Consider the following 20,187-nt stretch of genomic DNA (forward strand, 5'->3'; position numbering starts at 1 on the left):
CCCCTCTGGCCCTCTCTCTATTTTAATGCAAGGTTCTATTCTTTTTTTTCTTTTCTTTTTTTTTTTTCTTTTTTTGGTTTAGTATAGACAAAAGAAAAGGCTAAATTCTTGTTCAAAAGATGACAAAGAAACCGTGCTAGCCACGGTTTTTTCCTGTTGAAGCAGTTCATTACACACGAACTAATCCGGGAGACGCCTACTAAGTACTAACAACAAGAAATGTTACTAATGTAACACTGCTCCAAAAAGATCCAATGCTTAAATTAGGGGAAAATATGATAATAGAAAGTAACTAGACATTGATTCTTTTTCTTTTTCCTTTTCTTTTTTTGAGAAACAACTAGCCAGACATAGATTCTTTTTTTCGCTGAGGAGCCAGACATCGATTCTTTTTTTTACTGAGAAGCTAGACATTGATTCTAGTTGTTCTATACATATGTTACCTATATTATATTGGAGTCACTCCTTATATAGAACTGTTGTCAATATTTAATTATTATTACTTTTAAGGTTGTCGAAGGAAAAAAAAAAAAGAAGAAAAAAAAAAGAAGAAGAAGAAGATAATTACTATTTTTTTTTTTTATATTTCCTTAATTTCAGCCATTATATATATATAAAAGATAAAAATTTTATTCTAACTTGATATAAATATATATGTATGTGAAACTCCTTCTTAGAGACTTAAACTTTGGTCATTACCTCTCACATCTCTAAATACTTATATTTATAGAATGATCATCATACTAAGAGTGTGCGGTGATTCAGCCATTCTTTTCGGTGGCAGTATTGGATATTAGATTACGGCTATAACCATCCTCAGAGGAGTGAATAATTTTCTCCGAGGTCGTGATTCTCATTGGTGTATCCTGAGATTTTCTATAATGGGGTTTAAGTGGTTCTCCCGTATTTGGTGTCGGACGTGGTCTGCAGGCAGGGTTGTCCTTGTTGGACAGTCAATATTTTTTTGGAACTGATGTACATAACATGTTAACACCATTATATTGGCCTTTCTACAGTTATTGCGTGCATGTTCATATCTACCATTTCGATCGTTTCCTTAAAGATATGCACAGTTGATGATCCCATGAATGCTTTCTTCATTTAACTTGTTAATGTTCCCTCTTTAGTCTTTCGCTTTTTCAAAGACAAGGTTCCTTTGTTTTTAATGAACTTCAAACACAAGGTTCTATTTGATTGAAAAACAGTAGGTCGAATGAAATTAAATGTCACTCTCACAAAGTCATAGTATTGTTTATATTCTGCTTATAGATTTCAGAGTACAAGATAGGATTTAAAAGTTGGAACTTGGATCAGATAAAGATTATAGAAATTCAAAAATCCTAAGAAGCAAATAATAATAATAATAATAATGATGATGAGGCTAGTCCAAAATCAATTGTATCTCAATATAATCATAACACTGTGCACTTGATTATTTTAATGTTGATTTTCATTTGCTTGTTATGTTAATTAATATGGATTTTTTTTTCTTGAATAAGAGGTATTTATTACTTATTAGCACTAAAAGAACATTAGGGCCTTAGCCATCTCGATTCACAGCACATATGGTAGTAGCACTACAAGTTCCCAGCATGGAATAATTAATTATCCACTTTTTCTTTTTTCCTTTCTCTTTTCCTTGTCCATTTCTTTTTTTCTTTTTCTTTTCTCTTTTTATTCCTGTGCCAACATCATTGGGATTTGTTGATACTTGATACTATAAAAATTGATAGACAGTTCCGGTAATGTGAGCTCCGCAAACATACCTTTTGCCTAAAATATGAGTATGTTCTCCAGGTTGTTTAGTCCTTCAACTGCTCTTGAAAATTTGGAAGAAATTACAGACAATTTTGAAGAAACTATCAATTTCGAAAGAAAAATATACAAAAAAATCAGGTCCCGGCAGTGGGCTGATGTTGTCAACATATATCGGGTACATTTTGATCGGGCTCACAAGGTGATGGCGATGTTAAGGGAAACAGTCTTGCACTTAGCTATCGCCCATGGCTCAGAAGATGTCGTTGAGGAACTCGTAAAAATAATTGATGATAACAAAGACCGGTTCAAGAATGTTCTACAATATAAAAACGATCAAGGGGATACCCCTTTGCATGTGGCAGCATCAACAGGGAGTCTGAGTACGTGTATCTGCGTTGCTGAAGCCGAGCCATCAATGGGGAATGAACGTAACAAAGAGGGTAAGAGCCCTCTCTTCTTGGCTGCTCTGCTTGGTAGAACAGAGATTTTCTTTCACCTCCATTCCATCTGTGAAAGACACCTAGACACATCCTACTACAGAAAAGAAGATGGTGAGACAATTCTACACTGCGCCATCAAAAGGGAGTATTGGGGTGAGCATTTTAATTAATTTGTTGAAATTCACTTCATGCCTGTCAGATAATTTAATATAATAAACTAATGTTTAAACCAATAGTTGCTACATGTTTACTTGTAACAAAATCATGGAATCTACTGTATATTGGTGAAATTGGTGGCTGATTGAATACTTGCCAAACCATATTTTAAACGTTGTGGTTGACAGATTTGGCATATCGGATACTTCTCCTACACGGAGAACTTGCTACTTGTGTGGATGAGAATGGAACATTGCCGATCCATCTCTTAGCAGAGAAGCCTTCTGCCTTCCGAAGTGGTTGCCACCTTGGATGGTGGAGCATCATCATTTATCATTGTAAGTGTTACTAAATTGTCAAGCCGATGGGAATGCTCGTAATTGTTGAAATCCGAGTTGTTCAATACATTCACAAGAGATTATTAGGTGCAATTAGCACACCTAATAATTTGTCTACATTATACCTTCGAAATATTTCTGTTGTACTGCATTACATATCATTATCCTTCGTTGTTTATTCGAAGGGACACCGGTTGACGTGCCTAAGAAAATTAATAAGAGTCGTACAAGACAATTGAATAAAAGGCGTGAACAGAATTTTCCAGAGAACTACCAAACATGCGTCAGCTTCATTCAATTGCTGCGGAGGTGGACTATAATTCAAGTTGGTAAGTGAAATAAAATCTTACATTAAGAATAACTAGTTAAAGTCACTTAAAAAAATCACTTTAAAACAAATTATGGCAATTGGAATGAATGAGTGATTTTTTTTTTTTTTTTAAAGGAAGGAATAAGCAGCAGTCGAAACTTTTTCTCCCTAGAACTCTAAGCATTTTATATATAGGAAAGTAGCAATTAAGCTATAAAGCCCTTGGCCATGATTAATACTTAAAATAACATAACCGGTTCAAGTCTATAAACTTAAGTTTTGGGATTAAATATAATGTATATGTATGCTGTATTAGCTTCTCATTTGGAATATCCGATATTATTTCCCCAGCAAAAATTTTAACACACAAAAATACATAACCAATGAAAAGCCTCTCTTTTTTCTTTTTTCTTTTATATTTATATCTAATTATGTGTGTGCTTAGTCACATAACCAAACTAGTTCCTAATTTCTCTCCTAATCTATAGTGGCTATTATAGGAAAAGTATGTGAAAAAGTCAAAAATGCTGATGAAGAGAATCCTGAAAGATCGAATGTTACTACTAAATCGAGACATGAAGGTGAGTAGTGCAATTGTAACAAGTGTGTTCTAAATGCTAAAGAATCCTGCATCGGTTAGGTTCAAGACTTAGTAAAGGTTTATGTACAAGTTGATCCTCTCCACCTATTATTTTTTGGGTTGGATACTCTAATGACCTTCTAGTACTATGCTAAATCTTACATATGCCATTTACCTTTATGCCCATAAAATTCTATTCTTTTAGGTTTTACATTTTTGTTTTAATAAGTACTTAACTTATTTGTTTGTGCATTTTTTTTTTCTTTCTAAAGCCTATCTTTTTTTAGGTACAACTTTTCAGCAAAAAACTACATCCAAAGGTAGACAACTAGTGAATCTTACTATTTGCACATTATAATAATCTAATCTTATTTTGTGAAGGATCCAAAAATGAAGATCATAAGCATTATTCATTTTGGAAATATTGTTGCGCCCCCTGTATGATTATCACATTTGCTTGCAGAGGAATAAAGCGCATTCTTGGATTTGGTACACCATTCTTTTCACTTTTTAGCCTTCCTTATTTTATGTTTCTCTATTTGAAAATAGGAAAATCTTAATGGAAAATACTTGTTACGGGTGGTGTTTATTGCACACTATTTATTACACACATATTTACACATATGAAAATTGCATTGAAAACGTGAGTCACAATTTCCACTTGGATGTACATATTTACATTTTTCATTCACACCTTTGAGTTGTGTCCACAAGAGGTTAGCATAGTAAAGATGTTCAAGCAGGGCCAGACCCATATAGGGGTGATGGCCCACCTTTAATATTACATATAAAAGTAAAATTTTAAATTTTAAATACAAAATTAAGTGTACTTAGCCCCCTAAAAATTTTTAAAAATTATCAAAAGCCCTCAATAAAAAAAAAATTAGACATTACATTTCTGTGATTATGCACTCTGAGATCAAATTTAGCTGTGTGGTGTGTGAAGTTTTTTACTTTCTCTGAACTTCACACCATGTTTCTTAATTTTTAAATTTTTTTTCTTTTAAATTCAACATACTTTTGTTGTTAAGTTGTTTGACCTTTTTATTGTTCATTGTTTGTAACACCGTTTTTTTTTTCTTGGTAACAGTAATTAGTTCAAAAAATATTTGACATGTAATTAGAAGATATATATGACTTTTATTTAATTAGTACATTACGGAAAATTTAGCTACAAATATTTGGGTTTTTCAAAAGAAAAATACAAATCATTCCGAATAAATGGAGGGTTCTAGCTGCTGCATACAACCGTAACCAACTCCTCTCGCTCCAATATCTTTATCACTCTCTTGATCCAATTTGAAGAATTCTTGTAACCTCTATGAAAGATTAGGTTTACAATATTGTAACACAAGCAAAAACATAACGTTCTCTCCCTCTGGTTTAATTGGATCAAAACCCCATGACTATCTCGATCAGAAAAAATGTTCACAACTCATTTTGTACATGTGATATGAAAATCAATATTATCTCAAATTTTTCCCGTTTGGTAATTTTCTCACTCATCCTATGCAATTTCCAATCGGCCAACCAAGCACATTTGCATTCATATCCCATTGAAAAACAATCAATTTTTTCAAATAATTCTCAGAACCAACAATCCATTTAATTTCTCTATCAAAGATTACAAACTACAATGCCCCGGTACCAACCCATAAAAAAAAAGCCACAACGTCATCAATTAATTATTAAGAATTAGTATCCTATAAAGAAAAAAATTAAGAATTAGTAAATTTGGTGACAGCCTTAGTTCCCCAAGATAGCTGGACATGCCACATCAACAATTTATAAATAAAATATTAAAATAGTTTGTAGCCCAAATATTATTCTTTTTTATTTATTGTGTATTTTTTTTTTTTTTTGCTGAAAGAATTATTTATTATGTTATTGATCTTACATTAGGATGTGAGCTTTTTGTAAAAGGGCAAAACTTAGATGCACCTCCAATTAATTCAAATACATACTTGCATTTATTAAGGAAACACATGCAAACAGTTTTACTTTTCAATGACAATTAAATTAAATAAAGCTATATGTTTGAATTTAATTAGAGAGTCTAATATATGCGTTTGAGTAACAATATCTATGTTTTAGCCTATGTAAAATTAGTACCATATTCAGCATTTTTCATACTAATATTTTGTTAACATAGCACTAGTTTGCATTAAAAAATTGTTTGTTTGGCCCTCGAATTAAAATCCTGGTTCGGCCCTGTGTTGTTCATGTAACTATATGTACATTAATATATTGGGATCATAATATATATTCTGTTATATGGTTCCGAGGATCAGGGGAAATAAAGAAGATAAAAGAGACGCACAGATTGACCGTTAAGATCATGAAACTTTGTATCAAACCTATAAGCGTAGAGCACTACTTCGACGGAGGGACGAACCCTTGGCTAACCAGAAATGAAGATGAAGACTTTAGTTTTATTGCTGCATATAGGGATGTTGCGTCGGCGTATCGTCTACAGCCACAGGAAGAGAAAGAGACACCCATATTGTCTGCGGCAAAAAATGGAATCACAGAAATGGTTATGGGAATACTACGCAGGTTTCCAATGGCTATCCATGACGAAACGAGAGATGGAAAAAATATAGTACTGTTGGCAGCCGAGCACAGACGAACACAAGTATATGAGCTATTCCGCAAAAGCCATTTACCGATTGAAAGTATATTTCATAAACTGGATAAAAACGGAAATAGCGCACTGCACCTTGCAGCTGAACTACGAGAGCAGAAGTCGGGCCTAATTCCTGGGGCTGCATTGCAAATGCAATGGGAGATTAAGTGGTATGAGGTATGAATCCAAAGTGCACTTTTCTTCTTTCTTTCTATTTTTGGGATAAATAAAATAAGTAATACTCTTATTAATCAAAGAAACAAAGATACAAGCACCAATCCAAGTAAGGAAATTATGTGGTTTGAGGTTTGACCACCTACATCTATAGGATAAAACTCTAGAAGTTATATTTGTACTGTATACTTAATTCATGTTTACAACAACCCTTAAGCAAGATTTATATATATATATATATATATATATATATATATATATATATATATATATATATATATATATATATATATAAAGATTAGGAATTAGGAATTTAGGATTAGTCTGATTGGACATTACACTAAATTTAGACTCTTAAGCCATTACATCATATATTATATAACAAAAATTGGCTCCTAAAAGCTGCGGTTAGACAAAGTAGCAAACTTTTATATGCACCAAGTACATACTGTAAGTGCAAAATTGCACCTGGCCCCAAGAACAGTTACGGGCTCAGGCCCAATGAGCCTTAAACAATATGAATTTGTAGAGTGTGGGCTTGAAACCCAGGTTAAAAATGTCTGAGGATTAAATGACAAGCCAAAGATCGCAAACACTTGAAAACAACAAGGAATATTGTAAATCAACCTGCTCGGACGTAAGCCGAGAGCTGTTCTTATATTATCTCTTTCTTTTTTTTCTTTTTCTTTTTAGATTACAAAAAAGGGAGGCCCCCATTCCTGTTCTAGGTTTCTTCTTAAATACTCATCTTTTTGATACTTTGTACACGTGTTGCCCCAACTCCCCCTTAGCCTAAATATTTCTTTTCTCAGTGCCTTTGAATAGTAACCAGAAGTTTCTCTTCCACTGTTCAGGTGTCACTTCCCCATTAATGCGGCCAGGGTGGTAGGTGCGGGGTCTTTAATGTGGAGGTGGCAGCCTTTATCTTTGGTATTTCTCTAACATCGGTGCTTCTAGGACATTCAAGGGTTCCCCCCCTTTAACCATTGGTCTTAACCGTGTCGTTCCCTAACCTTTACAATGAAGTCCCGGATTCTCCGGTGTCCGTCCGAGGGGAAAATCACCCTCGGCTGGACCCTCGGATCCTCGGCGTATGGGCCGACTCGTAGTACTAACAAGTTCTAAACCCAAGAGCAGGTCGGTCTTCCTTAGCATGGCCCAATGGCCCACCAGAGTCTTTTTACTCCCCACACATACATTCTCATTAATTATTAAAAAAAAATTCTCTATAATATAAAGATAGTTTATCCTAGATTAAACTACACAACCAATAATTTACTTTACGTAAGACTATATTGTTTGAGTTTTAAACCTTATAATTTTGAGTAAATTCTTGATAGTTAAGTTTAATTCAAGATAAAATATTGAAACATTATCAACAAAAAAAATAATAATAATAAAGCTTGTGCCAAATGTCTTAATATGCTATGTATTACACCAATAGTTTGTACAAAATAATTTAAATGAATTTAAATATTTGTTGAATGTTGCAAACCTTACCAAGTGGCTCACTAATTGTTAATACAATTTTGAGTAAAGTCATGCATCACATGGGCACATCCTAGTAATCGTAAACATTACAATTATTACTTTTAACAATTTCCCTCAAACTCAAGGTAGAAGTTTGATGATGCCTTAAGTTTGAAATAAAAGCTTGTAAAGACCCCTCAAAGTTGGCTTTAATAAAGTCTTGAAAGAGACCAAATTGGATGAATGATAGACTGGCACATGATATGATATAAATTTGTAAGTGGATTGGTGAATTTGGTATATACAAGGCCCAAATGCTCCAATTTGAGTATTTTTGAGCCTTACATGAGAAATCAATCCAAACAAAAATTTATGCCAAAAAAAAAAATACATGGTAGGCTTAATTGAAAAAGTCAACTAGTCAAATTAATTGTCAAAAGTCAACAATAAGAGGGCTAAGTCAATAGTAAAAAAAAGTCAAAAGTTTAGTAGTATCAAATCCAGATCAAAACTAGTTCGAGAATTCAGGTCATATAAGAAAGAGGACTTGTTGACATAGCAAGTGATATATATCATTGACATCGTTGGTACGGGCTTAGGGCTCACGTAAAATGACTAAATTGTAACACATGACATGGTATTTAAACCACTGGCAACATTAACCTGGAAAAAAGTTGGGCAATGATGCACGTTTAGGGTGCCAATTGATAACCTTTCTTGATCATTGACATCATTGAGTCAATTGCTCTTCTAGGATTGTACCAAAGTTTGTTGTGTTGAGTCTTGGCTTTAAATATAAAGTTTCTAGGTCTAACGTTCAAGTACACAAACCTTAGATACAATGAAAGAATTGGATAACCATTCTTTTAGTTTTTAACTTTTTTGTTTTACACATCTTAGATATTACCTAAATTTTAGATATAAAATAAAATGAATTTAAGAAAAACCCACACTTTTATCTTTCTGTTTAATATAAATCATATCATTTCAAAGCTAGAAATGTAAATTAGAATCATGGGAGAATTATATATGTCGGACTTGGATTTGTAACCTTGTTAATGATCCTATGGTCGAGTGTCTATTTATAATTAAGGAAAATATTTTTTAGATTCGAACTTTGAATCCATGCAACGTCTGGGAAAGTGTTTGAAATTTTGGTGGGCTAGCCTACCACTATTATATACAATAGCCCGAGAAAAAAATTAAAAATTAAAGATTCCAATTTTTTTTTAAAAATTTCTTGATGAAATTCCAAAATCCTAATAGCCATTATTCTTTTGTTGTTATTGTTGCCATTGTTTCCTTTGGTCTTAATGAATACAGCACATAATGAACTCCGTGCCACGAGGCTTCCTTCATCTCTCCAACAATGAAGGAAAAACTCCAGGGGAAATCTTCATGAAAGAACATGAGATTCTTGTGGAAAATGGTGGAAAGTGGCTACACGACACATCAAATGCATGCTCAATTGTTGCAGGTCTCTTTGTCACGGTTGCCTTTAACATGTCAACCACCGTGCCTGGTAACGTGGATGACGAAGGCAATCCTCACTTCGAAAGGCAACTGGCATTTAATATTTTCGCAATTTCATCCTATGTCTCCTTCTATTCTTCATTGTTATCGGTGATCATGTTCCTTGCAATCCTCACCTCTGGTCACAAAGAAAGCAGTTTTCGTAGTACCCTACCAATGAAGCTTTTGTTGGCTTTAACTGCGTTCTACCTGTCTATAGCATCTACCGCAATATGTTTTTCTGCAGCACACTTCTTCATTCTAAGAGAAAAGCTTAAATCTGCAGCTTTTCCATCATATTCATGGGCAGTCTTGCTGCTAATATTCTTTGCTATAGCGGGCTTTCCATTGTACTTTCATTTGACATGGGCTATCTTCAAGAAAGTCCCACGTCATCATCACCTAATAACTCCGGCTGGTTTTCATATTAAACATTAAGTAAAATTGTTGCTTCCTAGCTTATTCAAGAGTCTTGATTTATTTACATATAAGTAAAATTGAATTAAGAACCACTGGTGAGTCAGATTTATATATATATATCGATAAAGTCATTTATTTATTTCCTGTGATGATCAACTTGTACCGTGTGTGTGATCTATTGAATATTATCTTTCTTCTTAATTAATACTAGCAAGATGTTCTGCAATTGTCAAAGGATAGTTATAAGACTAGAATTTTATCATTGGGAGTCTCAATAATTTGTGTAGAGCTATCATGATTCATAACTGCCTGCTCTTGCATTACTTTTTACCTTACAAATAGCACCCTCAACACTTTGCAACAGAAATGGTATATAGCTTCTTGCACCAAAAAGAAAAAAATTGCACCTCACTTACATTTCAATGGTTAAAGAAGGGGCAGCAAAATAAGACAGGTAACATATTCCTTTTCCCTACCTTAGGAGAGTCATGCTCGACGCACTTTGATGAACAGCTAGATTCAGGTTGATGAGAGATAGTGGCTTCCTAAACAAAAGATATCGAGCCATACCTTGTTAGCACCTCATTAGTCAAAAAAAGAGACCAGTGTGGATAAAAAGTACGTAGAACCATTTTGCTTTTACCTAGCTTTGCTGATTTGACTTCAATCTCAAGTTCTCAACATCCTTTAGAAACCCATGGAGGCAAAATAGGACGGAACAAGGGTTAGGGTTCTGTTATCCGGAGGCTTTGGATAACAAATCAAATAGGCCCAAAGCCCACCGGCCCATTTACCGACAAAATCAAACTCAGATTATAGACAGGAGTCCAAGGTAGTTATGAGATTGACTCAAAATGGGCCCATAAAAAGCCCAGCCCGGGACCACAAAAGTTTGGCTACTAGCCTTGTCAGCATACAACAACAACATGATTTGAGGCCTGCACGGAATTCCAAGAAAGGAGGGATGTCATAAGCAAAATGAAAAACACGAGAAAGGAGGGATGTCATAGGAATTCAATAGAAGAAGGTTTTGAATGCATCTGCAAAGAAGTAGTTCACAAAAATAGAGGGCAATTAGTAACTTTAGATTGAAATTCAGACCAAAAGGGATGCAGAGGTCATGATTTTTGCTTAAATATATTAAGGTTCTCTCAAGCTGATCCTCAATCAACATTCTAATGTTAAAAAAATATCTCACAGTCTAAGCACTAAGCCAACACCCATTGGTGAATTTCATTTGAAAATGTCTCAAATTCAAAAGTTCACCTATTTTCTAGGTAGCACATGCCCATGTTTCAGCTCTAGTGACCATATAGAACTACTACAGATGCAAAATTTACATAAAACACTCATGAAAAACACATCAAACTTTGAATTCCAAAAGACCATTGAACATATCCATTGTCCACAAGTTAGTTCCTGGAAATTCCATCTACTTACAACTTAAATCTAAACTATTAAAGCTATAAACTAATTATCCTCCACAAATCTCTTGTAGGGGTATTGGGCCCAGCAATTTATGAAGGGCGGCCCAACGAAATCTTTTGGGCTAGAAACCCAAATCCGAAAACATCAAAATGATCATAGAGTATTTAAATGTCCCAAACGTCCGAGGAGTAGATTTGTCCTCGGAATATTAAGCCGAGGACACGCAGTATACGTGGAGGACAATAAAAAGAGCGGTGGAATGTCTAAAGTAAAGCTGCTGCCACCGCCCATACATTAAAAGCTCTGTAATTGATACGCTGGCTGATAGAGGGAAGGATGGGACCTGAGCATAGAGCTTGGAACTTGGTCCCTAATCCCAGCGGGCTTTAGGGAAGAATGGATGGGACAAGTATCCGAAAATCAGGATTGCAACCATAAAGTGGAAGATATAAATAGAAGGGAAGGGATACGAAGAAGGGAGGGGCTTTTTGAGAGAGAAAAAGTGTATGATAATCAATATTTGTATCCGAACTTGAGAAACACTCCAAACTTGAGAAATACTATTAGAAACTATCCTCGGAAACAGTCCGAGGAGGAATTCTCAGTCTTACTCTTTGCAAACGATTCTTTGTTTTCTTCCATTGGGCCCAAAGCCCGTTCTTTTTGTAATTGTCTAAACCATCCTTGAAATCTAGATTACAAACCCATCCTCTACAAATTCATTGTGAAGAAAGGCCTTTCAAGCCCATTTCCTCCCAGTCGTGGTTTGGGAATCTGAATTGTGTCCTTACATCTCTTATTCTTTGTTTTCCTTTTAATTTATTTTTTACTCTTTGGGTAATTTCCACAAGCACTTGGCACACATACTCTATGTCTAGACTTGCACAGACCAGGTTATTTTTTACTCTAAATCAGAGTTACCTAATGCCTAACACTAGTCCTCCTATGAGTAGCCTCCAATTAAAGGAGATATTTGAAGCCAAAATAGACAAATTGAAAAACAAACCTAAATTATACAGTAAGAGTAATTATATTTATAAACAATAATTCTAGATTTGCAGTTTAATTATACAAGTTATATACAAAAAATCCAAAAACAAAAACAAAATGTTTATGCTATCTATGGAAAAACAAATAAATACAAAATTGAAGGTTAGGTTTTCAAGGAGAATGTGAAATTGGATTCATCAATGTATAGAAGATACCTAAGCAGAGGTTTGGGTAGGTAAAAGTGTGAATATATACAAGATTTGGATGCGATTGTACCAACTCGGTGAATCTAAAGCAAAGAAAAATCAACCAAAGTCAAAAACTCTGTTTGGTTGCCGAGAAAATAACAGAAAAACACGAGAGAGAGAGAGAGAGAGAGAGAGAGAGAGAGAGAGAGAGAGAGAGAGAGAGAGAGAGAGAGAGAAAACCTGTGAGGAGTTGAGAACCTACCTTAATGTTTAGGCCGAGAGAGATGTGAGCTATGAAAGCGAGCGGGAGCGAGAGTGAGAGAGAGATTAAACTCTAGTTTAAAATGAGCTTTTTTTTTTTTTGTTTCCCACAGTCATCCTTAAAGTTTCAATAAGAGATTAATCACTATTCATGGGTGGGCTCATAGTGGGATAAATCGCTGGTCCAGAGACTTTTTTCAAAGTGCTGGTGCTCGAACTTGAATTTGGGAGTCTCTAGTCAAACGCAAAACAGCCACTTTGAGACCGAGTACCCAACTACTTGGCCAACTCCATTGGTAAAATGAGTTTTTATACAATACAATAGAGTGTTATTGATTTCTTACGTTTTACAACCGTGGATACAAAATTTATTTTATTTTATCCACAATTGATGAAACTGTTGATAAAACTATTCTGTTTTTAATATTTTTTTGACCCCTTTTTACTACCGCATTTGAAGGAAAAAACTAAAACCTAGTACTTTTTAATATTTTTTCAACAGTTATAATAACTGCAGAAATAAGTTTATGAATTTTCTTATTTTTACTCTATAGTTGTACTCAACCGTAGAAAATTAAGCTTTTATCTAAATTTTTTAGTGATCGTGGATATAAATATATTGAAAAAACTCAAGTTTGTTGTAGGGTGAACAGTGATTGCCTCCGAAAGCTCAACAGCAGCTCATAGTCTTGGAACGAGACTTGGTGACCAGAGACACTTTTTCTTGTAAGTAGAACCATCTTTCTGTAAGTGGCTAGAGATATTGATCCAAAGTAATATGTGCTCTCTTAAATTATTACATTGATGTTTTCTACGTTTCTAGTTGGCTTAATTTATAAAATTTCTTATAATGAATAAAAGACTTGTAATTGACGTGATGATAAAACAATTTTCATGTAACAATGATCATATATTTAAATCTTATTTTATCTATTAAATTAATTGACTACCTCACTTTTATAGTATTTACCATAAAATTTCGAACTTCACAACTTCTGTATTTTATGGAAACAAGTTAACATATAAAGCAACTATTCCAGGTTTTTATTTATTTATTTACGAATAAATATGATATTGCAATATGTGACATTGTGACTGCTGCAAACATGACTTATGGTTTCCAAAGTGGTCAAATATGTATAAAAGTTTACAGTTCCAGATGTGATATGAAATTTTCAATTTTGTAATATTTATTTAAACATTATGGATCAACAATAGTGTTAGATGCCTACTGCTGAATGCTGCAAATTAAAGAAAGAAATCTGGAATTATAATTGATAATATGACTAAATTCCATTTATGGTTTCTCAAGCCATAATCAAGACACAAAGAAAAAGATAAAAGAATGTTAGAGCAACTATTAGAGCATCCGCATTGAGTAGGGGATATCCCAAATGCAAGCCCATTTTACCATTTTGAGCCCAAAAGACCACTCCAACGAAAGATGTAAAATACAACTATGGTAAAAAAAAATACAATTGAGCTACAATGCGATTCTACATTTAGAATCGCACTGTAGCTCAATGGTAAAAACAAAAAATATATTTTAATCGATTTTGGTCTTCTCTCTCCTCTCTCAGATCATTATTTTCATTTTCTTTCTCTCTTTCTTCTACTCTCTCTTCTTCCTGCTCTCTCTTCTTCAACGGCATGAAGGCAATGGCATGGAGGCTCGACAACTTTTATGGTGGAGGCGTGGAGGTCGTGGGTTTGTTCATGGGTTTATGGCGACCCTCTCTCTCTCTCTCTCGCCATAGCTATTGGTGAGAACAGATGAGTTTGGGTTTGGTGAGAACAGATGGGTTTCATTTTGGATTTTGATTTTTTATTTTGATTTGGCTGGGTTTGTTCATTTTTTATTTTGATTTTTGGATATTTGGGTGGTGTGATTGAGAATAGTGGAGATTGGCATGGCAGAGATCGGTGGGTGGCAAGATCGGTGGAGTTGTGATCGGCGTGGGTGTTAATGGTTTTTTTTTTTTTTTTTTTTTTTTTTTCTGGGTTTGCTGGTATATGTGATCGGCATTGTGGCTGCTATGGCGATGTGATCAGTGTGATGGGGTTTTTTTTTTTTTTCTTTTCTTTTCTATTTTGCCGATCTGGGTTGATGGGGATGAGGAATGGAGGATTCTAAAGAGTGAAGCAATGGAGGATTCTGGAAGGGAGTCTGAACAATAAAATTGGAAAAAAATAAAAAAGGAAAAATATATTTTATTATGAAGATATATTATTTTAATGAGTAGAATAGAAAAATAGAAGTTTGGATGTTGGATGTATTGAAAAATAGTATTGTATAATTGATAAAGTGACTTTTTTGTATGGTAAAATAGGATATAATTGAGATAAATGAATCTAGATGCTCTTAAGAGAAGCCAAAGGTTTCGTTACATTATTAACAATTTGACTTACTTTTAATATATTTTTTGAAGTAAAATCTCCTTTTTGTTTTAATGAGAAATTGTCACATCATCCACTAACTAAATAAAATGTAGAAATTAAAATCTACTATCACTTAATTAAATAAAATCTGAAAATTAAAATCTACTACCATTTGCTATTGTATATTTAAAACAAAATAACATACTCAGTTAAAAAAGTACTAAAAATAAGTCAAATGATAATTCTCTTCCAAATTCCCTTTCTACCATTTTTATAATAGAACCCCACGTTCCCACCTACCTTAGACTACTAAAAAATAAAAGGAAATATAATGTAATAGAAATCATTAAGTCTACTAAAAGGCTAACATGGAAACTAAATTAAATAAAATCAATTAAGGATGTAATTTTGTTGCTTTCGCAACTATACTCTTTGCGATTGACATTATCTTCTTGATTGGTGTCATTGAACATCAAATTCTGGGAGGATTGTAGTTGAATGTGCTAAGATGGCATCAAAATCGGAAATACAGGAGGCGCAAGCGTCAACAAAGGACAGCCTTAAGGTACGCGGATGTATAAATGTTTTTTGATAGAAAGAAATAATAACATCTTTAGAGAGACTTTCCTGCAGAAACACAGAAGCCTCTTCAAACCAAACTGCATAACTACAATCAGATCTAGCCATACATAATGATTTAGCATTCAAGTTAATACATGTGCAACCGCATACCAGACCTATTTACATGTTAGATAGAAATCTCCCTCAATAAGGCTCCCTTTAAGTTTAACCAAGTCCAATAGATGCCCAACTTTAATAATAGATTTAAACTAAAATTTTTTTTTTTAATAATAAATTTGTAGGGTAAATATTGTAGTAGTATACATCTATGCATGAAAATACAGGGTGCTGAATTAGCAGGAGACTGATAATTTTTAGTAAACAAAAAAAAAAAAAAATGATAGTACAAAGAAATCCATTGTTGCAAAGTGGCTCCACGACCTTAATCCTAATATTTTTTCCATTTTCACCTTCAGTGTTCCAAGTCGACGGATGAATTTTTAGCCTGGGTAGATAAAAATGGGAATGATATTGACACACAATTTGAAGATTACATCATCCAACTCGAATTGAAAGACTTCAAAGATTATGAAATGTTATATCCGAGTGCCATCAAAGGTGATTGGAAAACAGTCCTTAAATATGTCATCAAGAAATGTTTTTAAGTACTGTCCCGATCACCAATTCCTTGGACATGGTATTCCACCTAGCAACCTACGATAACCGAGAAAGGAAATAATCCTCTCCACATTGCAGCATCAGTTGGGAGTGTGATGATGTGTAGCCTCATCATTCGTATCTCAAAATCAATGATAAGTACTTGTAACGAAGAAGGTGAGACCCCTCTCTTCGTAGCAGCACTTAATGGTCATAAAAAGGCTTTCCTTTACCTCAATTCTGAATGCGGCTCTAAAGAAAAATACTGAATAAGAAGAAATGGTGACACCATTCTCCACTGTGCTATCGCTGAAGAACACTATGGCAAGCATTTTGATGCTTTTTTTATTTGTTTATTTTTAAGAAACACACACTAATGGACATGATCAAGTTAAGTACTTGGTGTGTGTATATATTTTAAATATTAACCCCACTCAATCATTTTTTATTAGACTAATATTTTAAAAGTTCTTATTGTTAAATTTTACCTTTTCATTATTTTTAATACTCATATTAAATTTCTTGTTAACTAGATAATATCTATTCAATGAATAAATTCATGTTTTGTATATAATTTTAAAATACAAAAAAAAAAACTAAAATATAATAAAGAGATAGTTATTAATTTTTTTTTTATCATAAAATGTAATACATATAGAGATTTGTCAAAATACATATCCAATAATAAGAAATTAAGAGATGAATATATATATATATATATATATATATATATATATATATATATTACGATCAAATTATATCTGTTATAAATTTAAGCAATATTATATAATTTAATAACTTTTTAATAGTTTAATATTTTGAAAATTCATTTTTAGATTATATGCTCTCTATATTCTTAACATGTTGTATGTCAAGTTTTGTGTTTATCATATATTATTTACTATTTGATCCATACTATCACCTTTAATAATTAATTTTAAAAACACAAAAAGTTAGAAATTAGTTAGACTAGACAATTATTTATCTATGATGATCTTGAAATTTCGCAAATGTAAAAGATATAAAAAAAAATGATCCAATCAGAGTTATCATACTTGTATCCTAAAATAAAATTATTGAATAGTGTAATTTTAATTAAAGTTACACCAAGTGTGTATATATATGTTGTGTGTGTGTGTGTATAAAACTGTTTTATTCATCAATTAATTGAGTTTCATTTGAATTTTTTAAGTAAATTATTATTGTTGTTTTTGATAGCATGGAAGTGGATTATTAATCTGTCAAATACATTTAACTAAACAGCACTTTATGAAAATTGGCAAGTTATGCAATTGTTTGTTGTTAGATTCGTTGTTGTTGTTGTTATTTTGATTTAGAATCAGAGAAAATAATTATTAAGTCACATTTGGGTATTGTGCTTGGCAGAATTATCCTATGATATACTTCACTTGTATGGAGGTCTATTGGTAGATTTTGCCAACAAAAAAGGCATAACCCCCTTCCATCTCCTAGCTAATAAGCCTTCTGCCTTCAAAAGTGGCAGCCACCTTTGATGGTTTGAAGATATCATTTATCACTGTGAGTAAGGTTGTCTCGGGATCTTACATAGGATCGTAAGAGGTAGGTGGAATCGTAGATCATAGGATCGAATCGTAAATCGTAAGATCCTACATATTTTTATATTTAAAGCAAAAAGCGCATTGATAATGACTTTGTATGTTGAATAATCATGTAAATTGTGAATTTATCCATAAAAAAACAAAGATTTGCATTATATGATGTAATTTACATGTCTTACATAATTACGTCTATACTAACGAAACAAATATATTTAGTTTTTGACTCAATGTATCTAAAAATTTCAATAAACATTTAATTAGCAACCAAATACCAAAATATTTATCAACAATATGAAAATATTTTCCAAGTTCTAAGTTCTAAGTTTAAAATCCAAAATAAATTATCAAATGGAAACTAGCTAACAAAAATATGAAAATCCAAAAGTAAGATTAATATTAAGGTAAAGTGAACATTTAATTATTCTCATTACAGGGTTCTTATGACCACCATTCTAATCATCATCAACCATTTTATCATCTATGTAGACATTGTATATTTGTATACTAGAGCTGCAAAAGAGATCAGGATACAACTTCACACTAAATTATTCAAATTATACCACTCAGCAACAATTACAGAACGTGCTCAAAAAAATCAATCAATCAATATACAAATACCAGCATGCTAATAAAATTATATATAAGAAAAACATTTTAGTGATATTATAACACAAAGTAGTATATTAATCAAACAAATTTAACAACATTATAGCTTAAAATGTAGCAAAACCAATATAAATTCTTCATTTAGAAATGATAAAACATTCCTTCATTTTTATTACAAGTGAACTAAAAACTAGAAAACATTTATTTAGGTTAACATAATTTTATAAAAAATAAAAATAAAAAGCCATACCATCACAACATAAAAAAAAAAAATAATAATAAAAAAAAAGCCCTTAAAGTGTCATCAAAACCAAAAATTTATCCTTAAAATAAAAACACCCCAAAAACTGATGTTTTGGTAGAATCGGTAGGATCTCATACGATCCTATACGATTCTACACGATCTTACATACGATCCTACCATTTTTATGATCTTAGTGCGATTTTAAACGTTTTGGTGAGTTGAGATCGTAAAATCGTACGATCTTACGATTCAGATCGCGATTTTGACAACCATGACTGTGAGTATACTGTAAAATTTTTAAGATTGATAGAGTATCTCAAGTAAATAAACATCAAATCACTACTTTGTCTTTCTTTTCATTTGCTCCCATGTACCCACTCCCTCTTTTAATATTGGATTACAAATGTAACACCCCATGATTTTGATACTAATTTAATTATTATACGTAAATTAAAAAGGAGTCTTACAATTAAATGGGTTTAATTGAATTGGGCCTAAGATATTAAAAATAAGATAAATACTATGGAATATGAATGTCACGCCCCAAACTCCAAAGGGTCCAAAGCATGAGAAAGACGTCTTAAGTACCTGTAAAATTTTTCATTTTGACAATTCAATTCACATAAAATTTACGCCACGCCTTACCACTGAAGTTTTTGCTGGGTTTAACAGCATTCTACATTTCCATAGCTTCTACCTTGGTGTCCTTCACAACCGGACATTTCTTCATCTTTAGGAATCAACTAAAATTTGTCTTTCGCTTCGTATATAGTGACCTACACGCTTGTAACAGTCTCTTCTATGGAAATGTTTCCACACTACTTTCAATTGGTGTAGAATACCTTCAAGAAGGTGCCACAACGTAAATACAAGGTTAATATTCCTCGATGGTTTTTGGAAGATTAACTAGTATTTATATTCCTATCTTCAGGAATCTGATGGCTGAGGTTATTGATTGGTACACTTTCTCCAATAATATTGATACTGGACTTGTACTATGTGTTCTATTCAATAAACCAAATCATATTTATTTAGGTGAATTGAATATTATCTACCTTCTTAATTAAGTTGTTGAACCACAATTTATCGTTGGGAGTTCAATTGGTCTGGTTGTTTATTTTTATTATCATTATGAATTTGAATTTGAATGTTTTGAGTCAACTTTAATTATATATAGTTTGTGGGATATAAAAAATTTATTAAGTTTGTATTTTCATTTAAATTTGTTGGATTAGTCATTGTCTAAACAAATATGTTGATCTTTAACATGTAATTCCAATGGTCTCATCTTTTTAGTAATCTCCCTAAGCTAGTTAGACATAGGACTATAATGGTCCGTTTGGATTGAGGGAGAGGGGAGAAGAAGTAGAGTAGAGTAGAGTAGAGTAGAAATGTCCTAAAATTAGTCTATTTTTAGTCTACTCTACTCTACTCCCTATTCCTCCTCCCTCAATTCAAACAGACCATAAATAAACCAGACTATTTATGAATAACTTGAGGTTGACTTGG

At 32.8% G+C, this 20,187-nt stretch overlaps 2 protein-coding genes across 5 annotated transcripts in view; both read left to right on the forward strand.

The window, feature by feature from the left end:
* LOC142614220 (uncharacterized) overlaps window positions 1–20,187 on the forward strand; it is a 40,041-nt gene that overhangs the window by 9,950 nt on the left and 9,904 nt on the right. The window lies entirely within an intron of this gene.
* Window positions 1,738–9,930, forward strand: LOC142614140 (uncharacterized). Of its 4 annotated transcripts, none has more exons than XM_075786682.1 (7): window positions 1,738–2,351; window positions 2,543–2,692; window positions 2,878–3,021; window positions 3,491–3,583; window positions 3,964–4,071; window positions 5,874–6,385; window positions 9,176–9,930. In XM_075786682.1, exons 1-7 carry the CDS (start codon window positions 1,781–1,783, stop codon window positions 9,800–9,802), a joined length of 2,205 nt encoding a protein of 734 aa, XP_075642797.1. In that variant the 5' UTR covers window positions 1,738–1,780; the 3' UTR covers window positions 9,803–9,930. The 4 variants fall into 4 exon arrangements, with proteins under 4 accessions (XP_075642797.1, XP_075642798.1, XP_075642800.1 ...); XM_075786683.1 differs by having other exon boundaries at window positions 3,503–3,583; window positions 9,176–9,912; XM_075786685.1 differs by lacking the exon at window positions 3,964–4,071 and having other exon boundaries at window positions 9,176–9,912.

Source organism: Castanea sativa, chromosome 10, assembly GCF_040712315.1.
Source record: "Castanea sativa cultivar Marrone di Chiusa Pesio chromosome 10, ASM4071231v1".
Taxonomy (NCBI): domain Eukaryota; kingdom Viridiplantae; phylum Streptophyta; class Magnoliopsida; order Fagales; family Fagaceae; genus Castanea; species Castanea sativa.

What these genes read in the sequence shown, in the direction of transcription:
- LOC142614140 (XM_075786682.1), top strand. Translation starts at nt 1,781, where the DNA reads ATGAGTATGTTCTCCAGGTTGTTTAGTCCTTCAACTGCTCTTGAAAAT. An exon ending in GAGCATCATCATTTATCATT is followed by an intron (nt 2,693 to 2,877) that starts GTAAGTGTTACT and finishes GTTTATTCGAAG; the next exon opens with GGACACCGGTTGACGTGCCT. An exon ending in TACTAAATCGAGACATGAAG is followed by an intron (nt 3,584 to 3,963) that starts GTGAGTAGTGCA and finishes TATTTTGTGAAG; the next exon opens with GATCCAAAAATGAAGATCAT.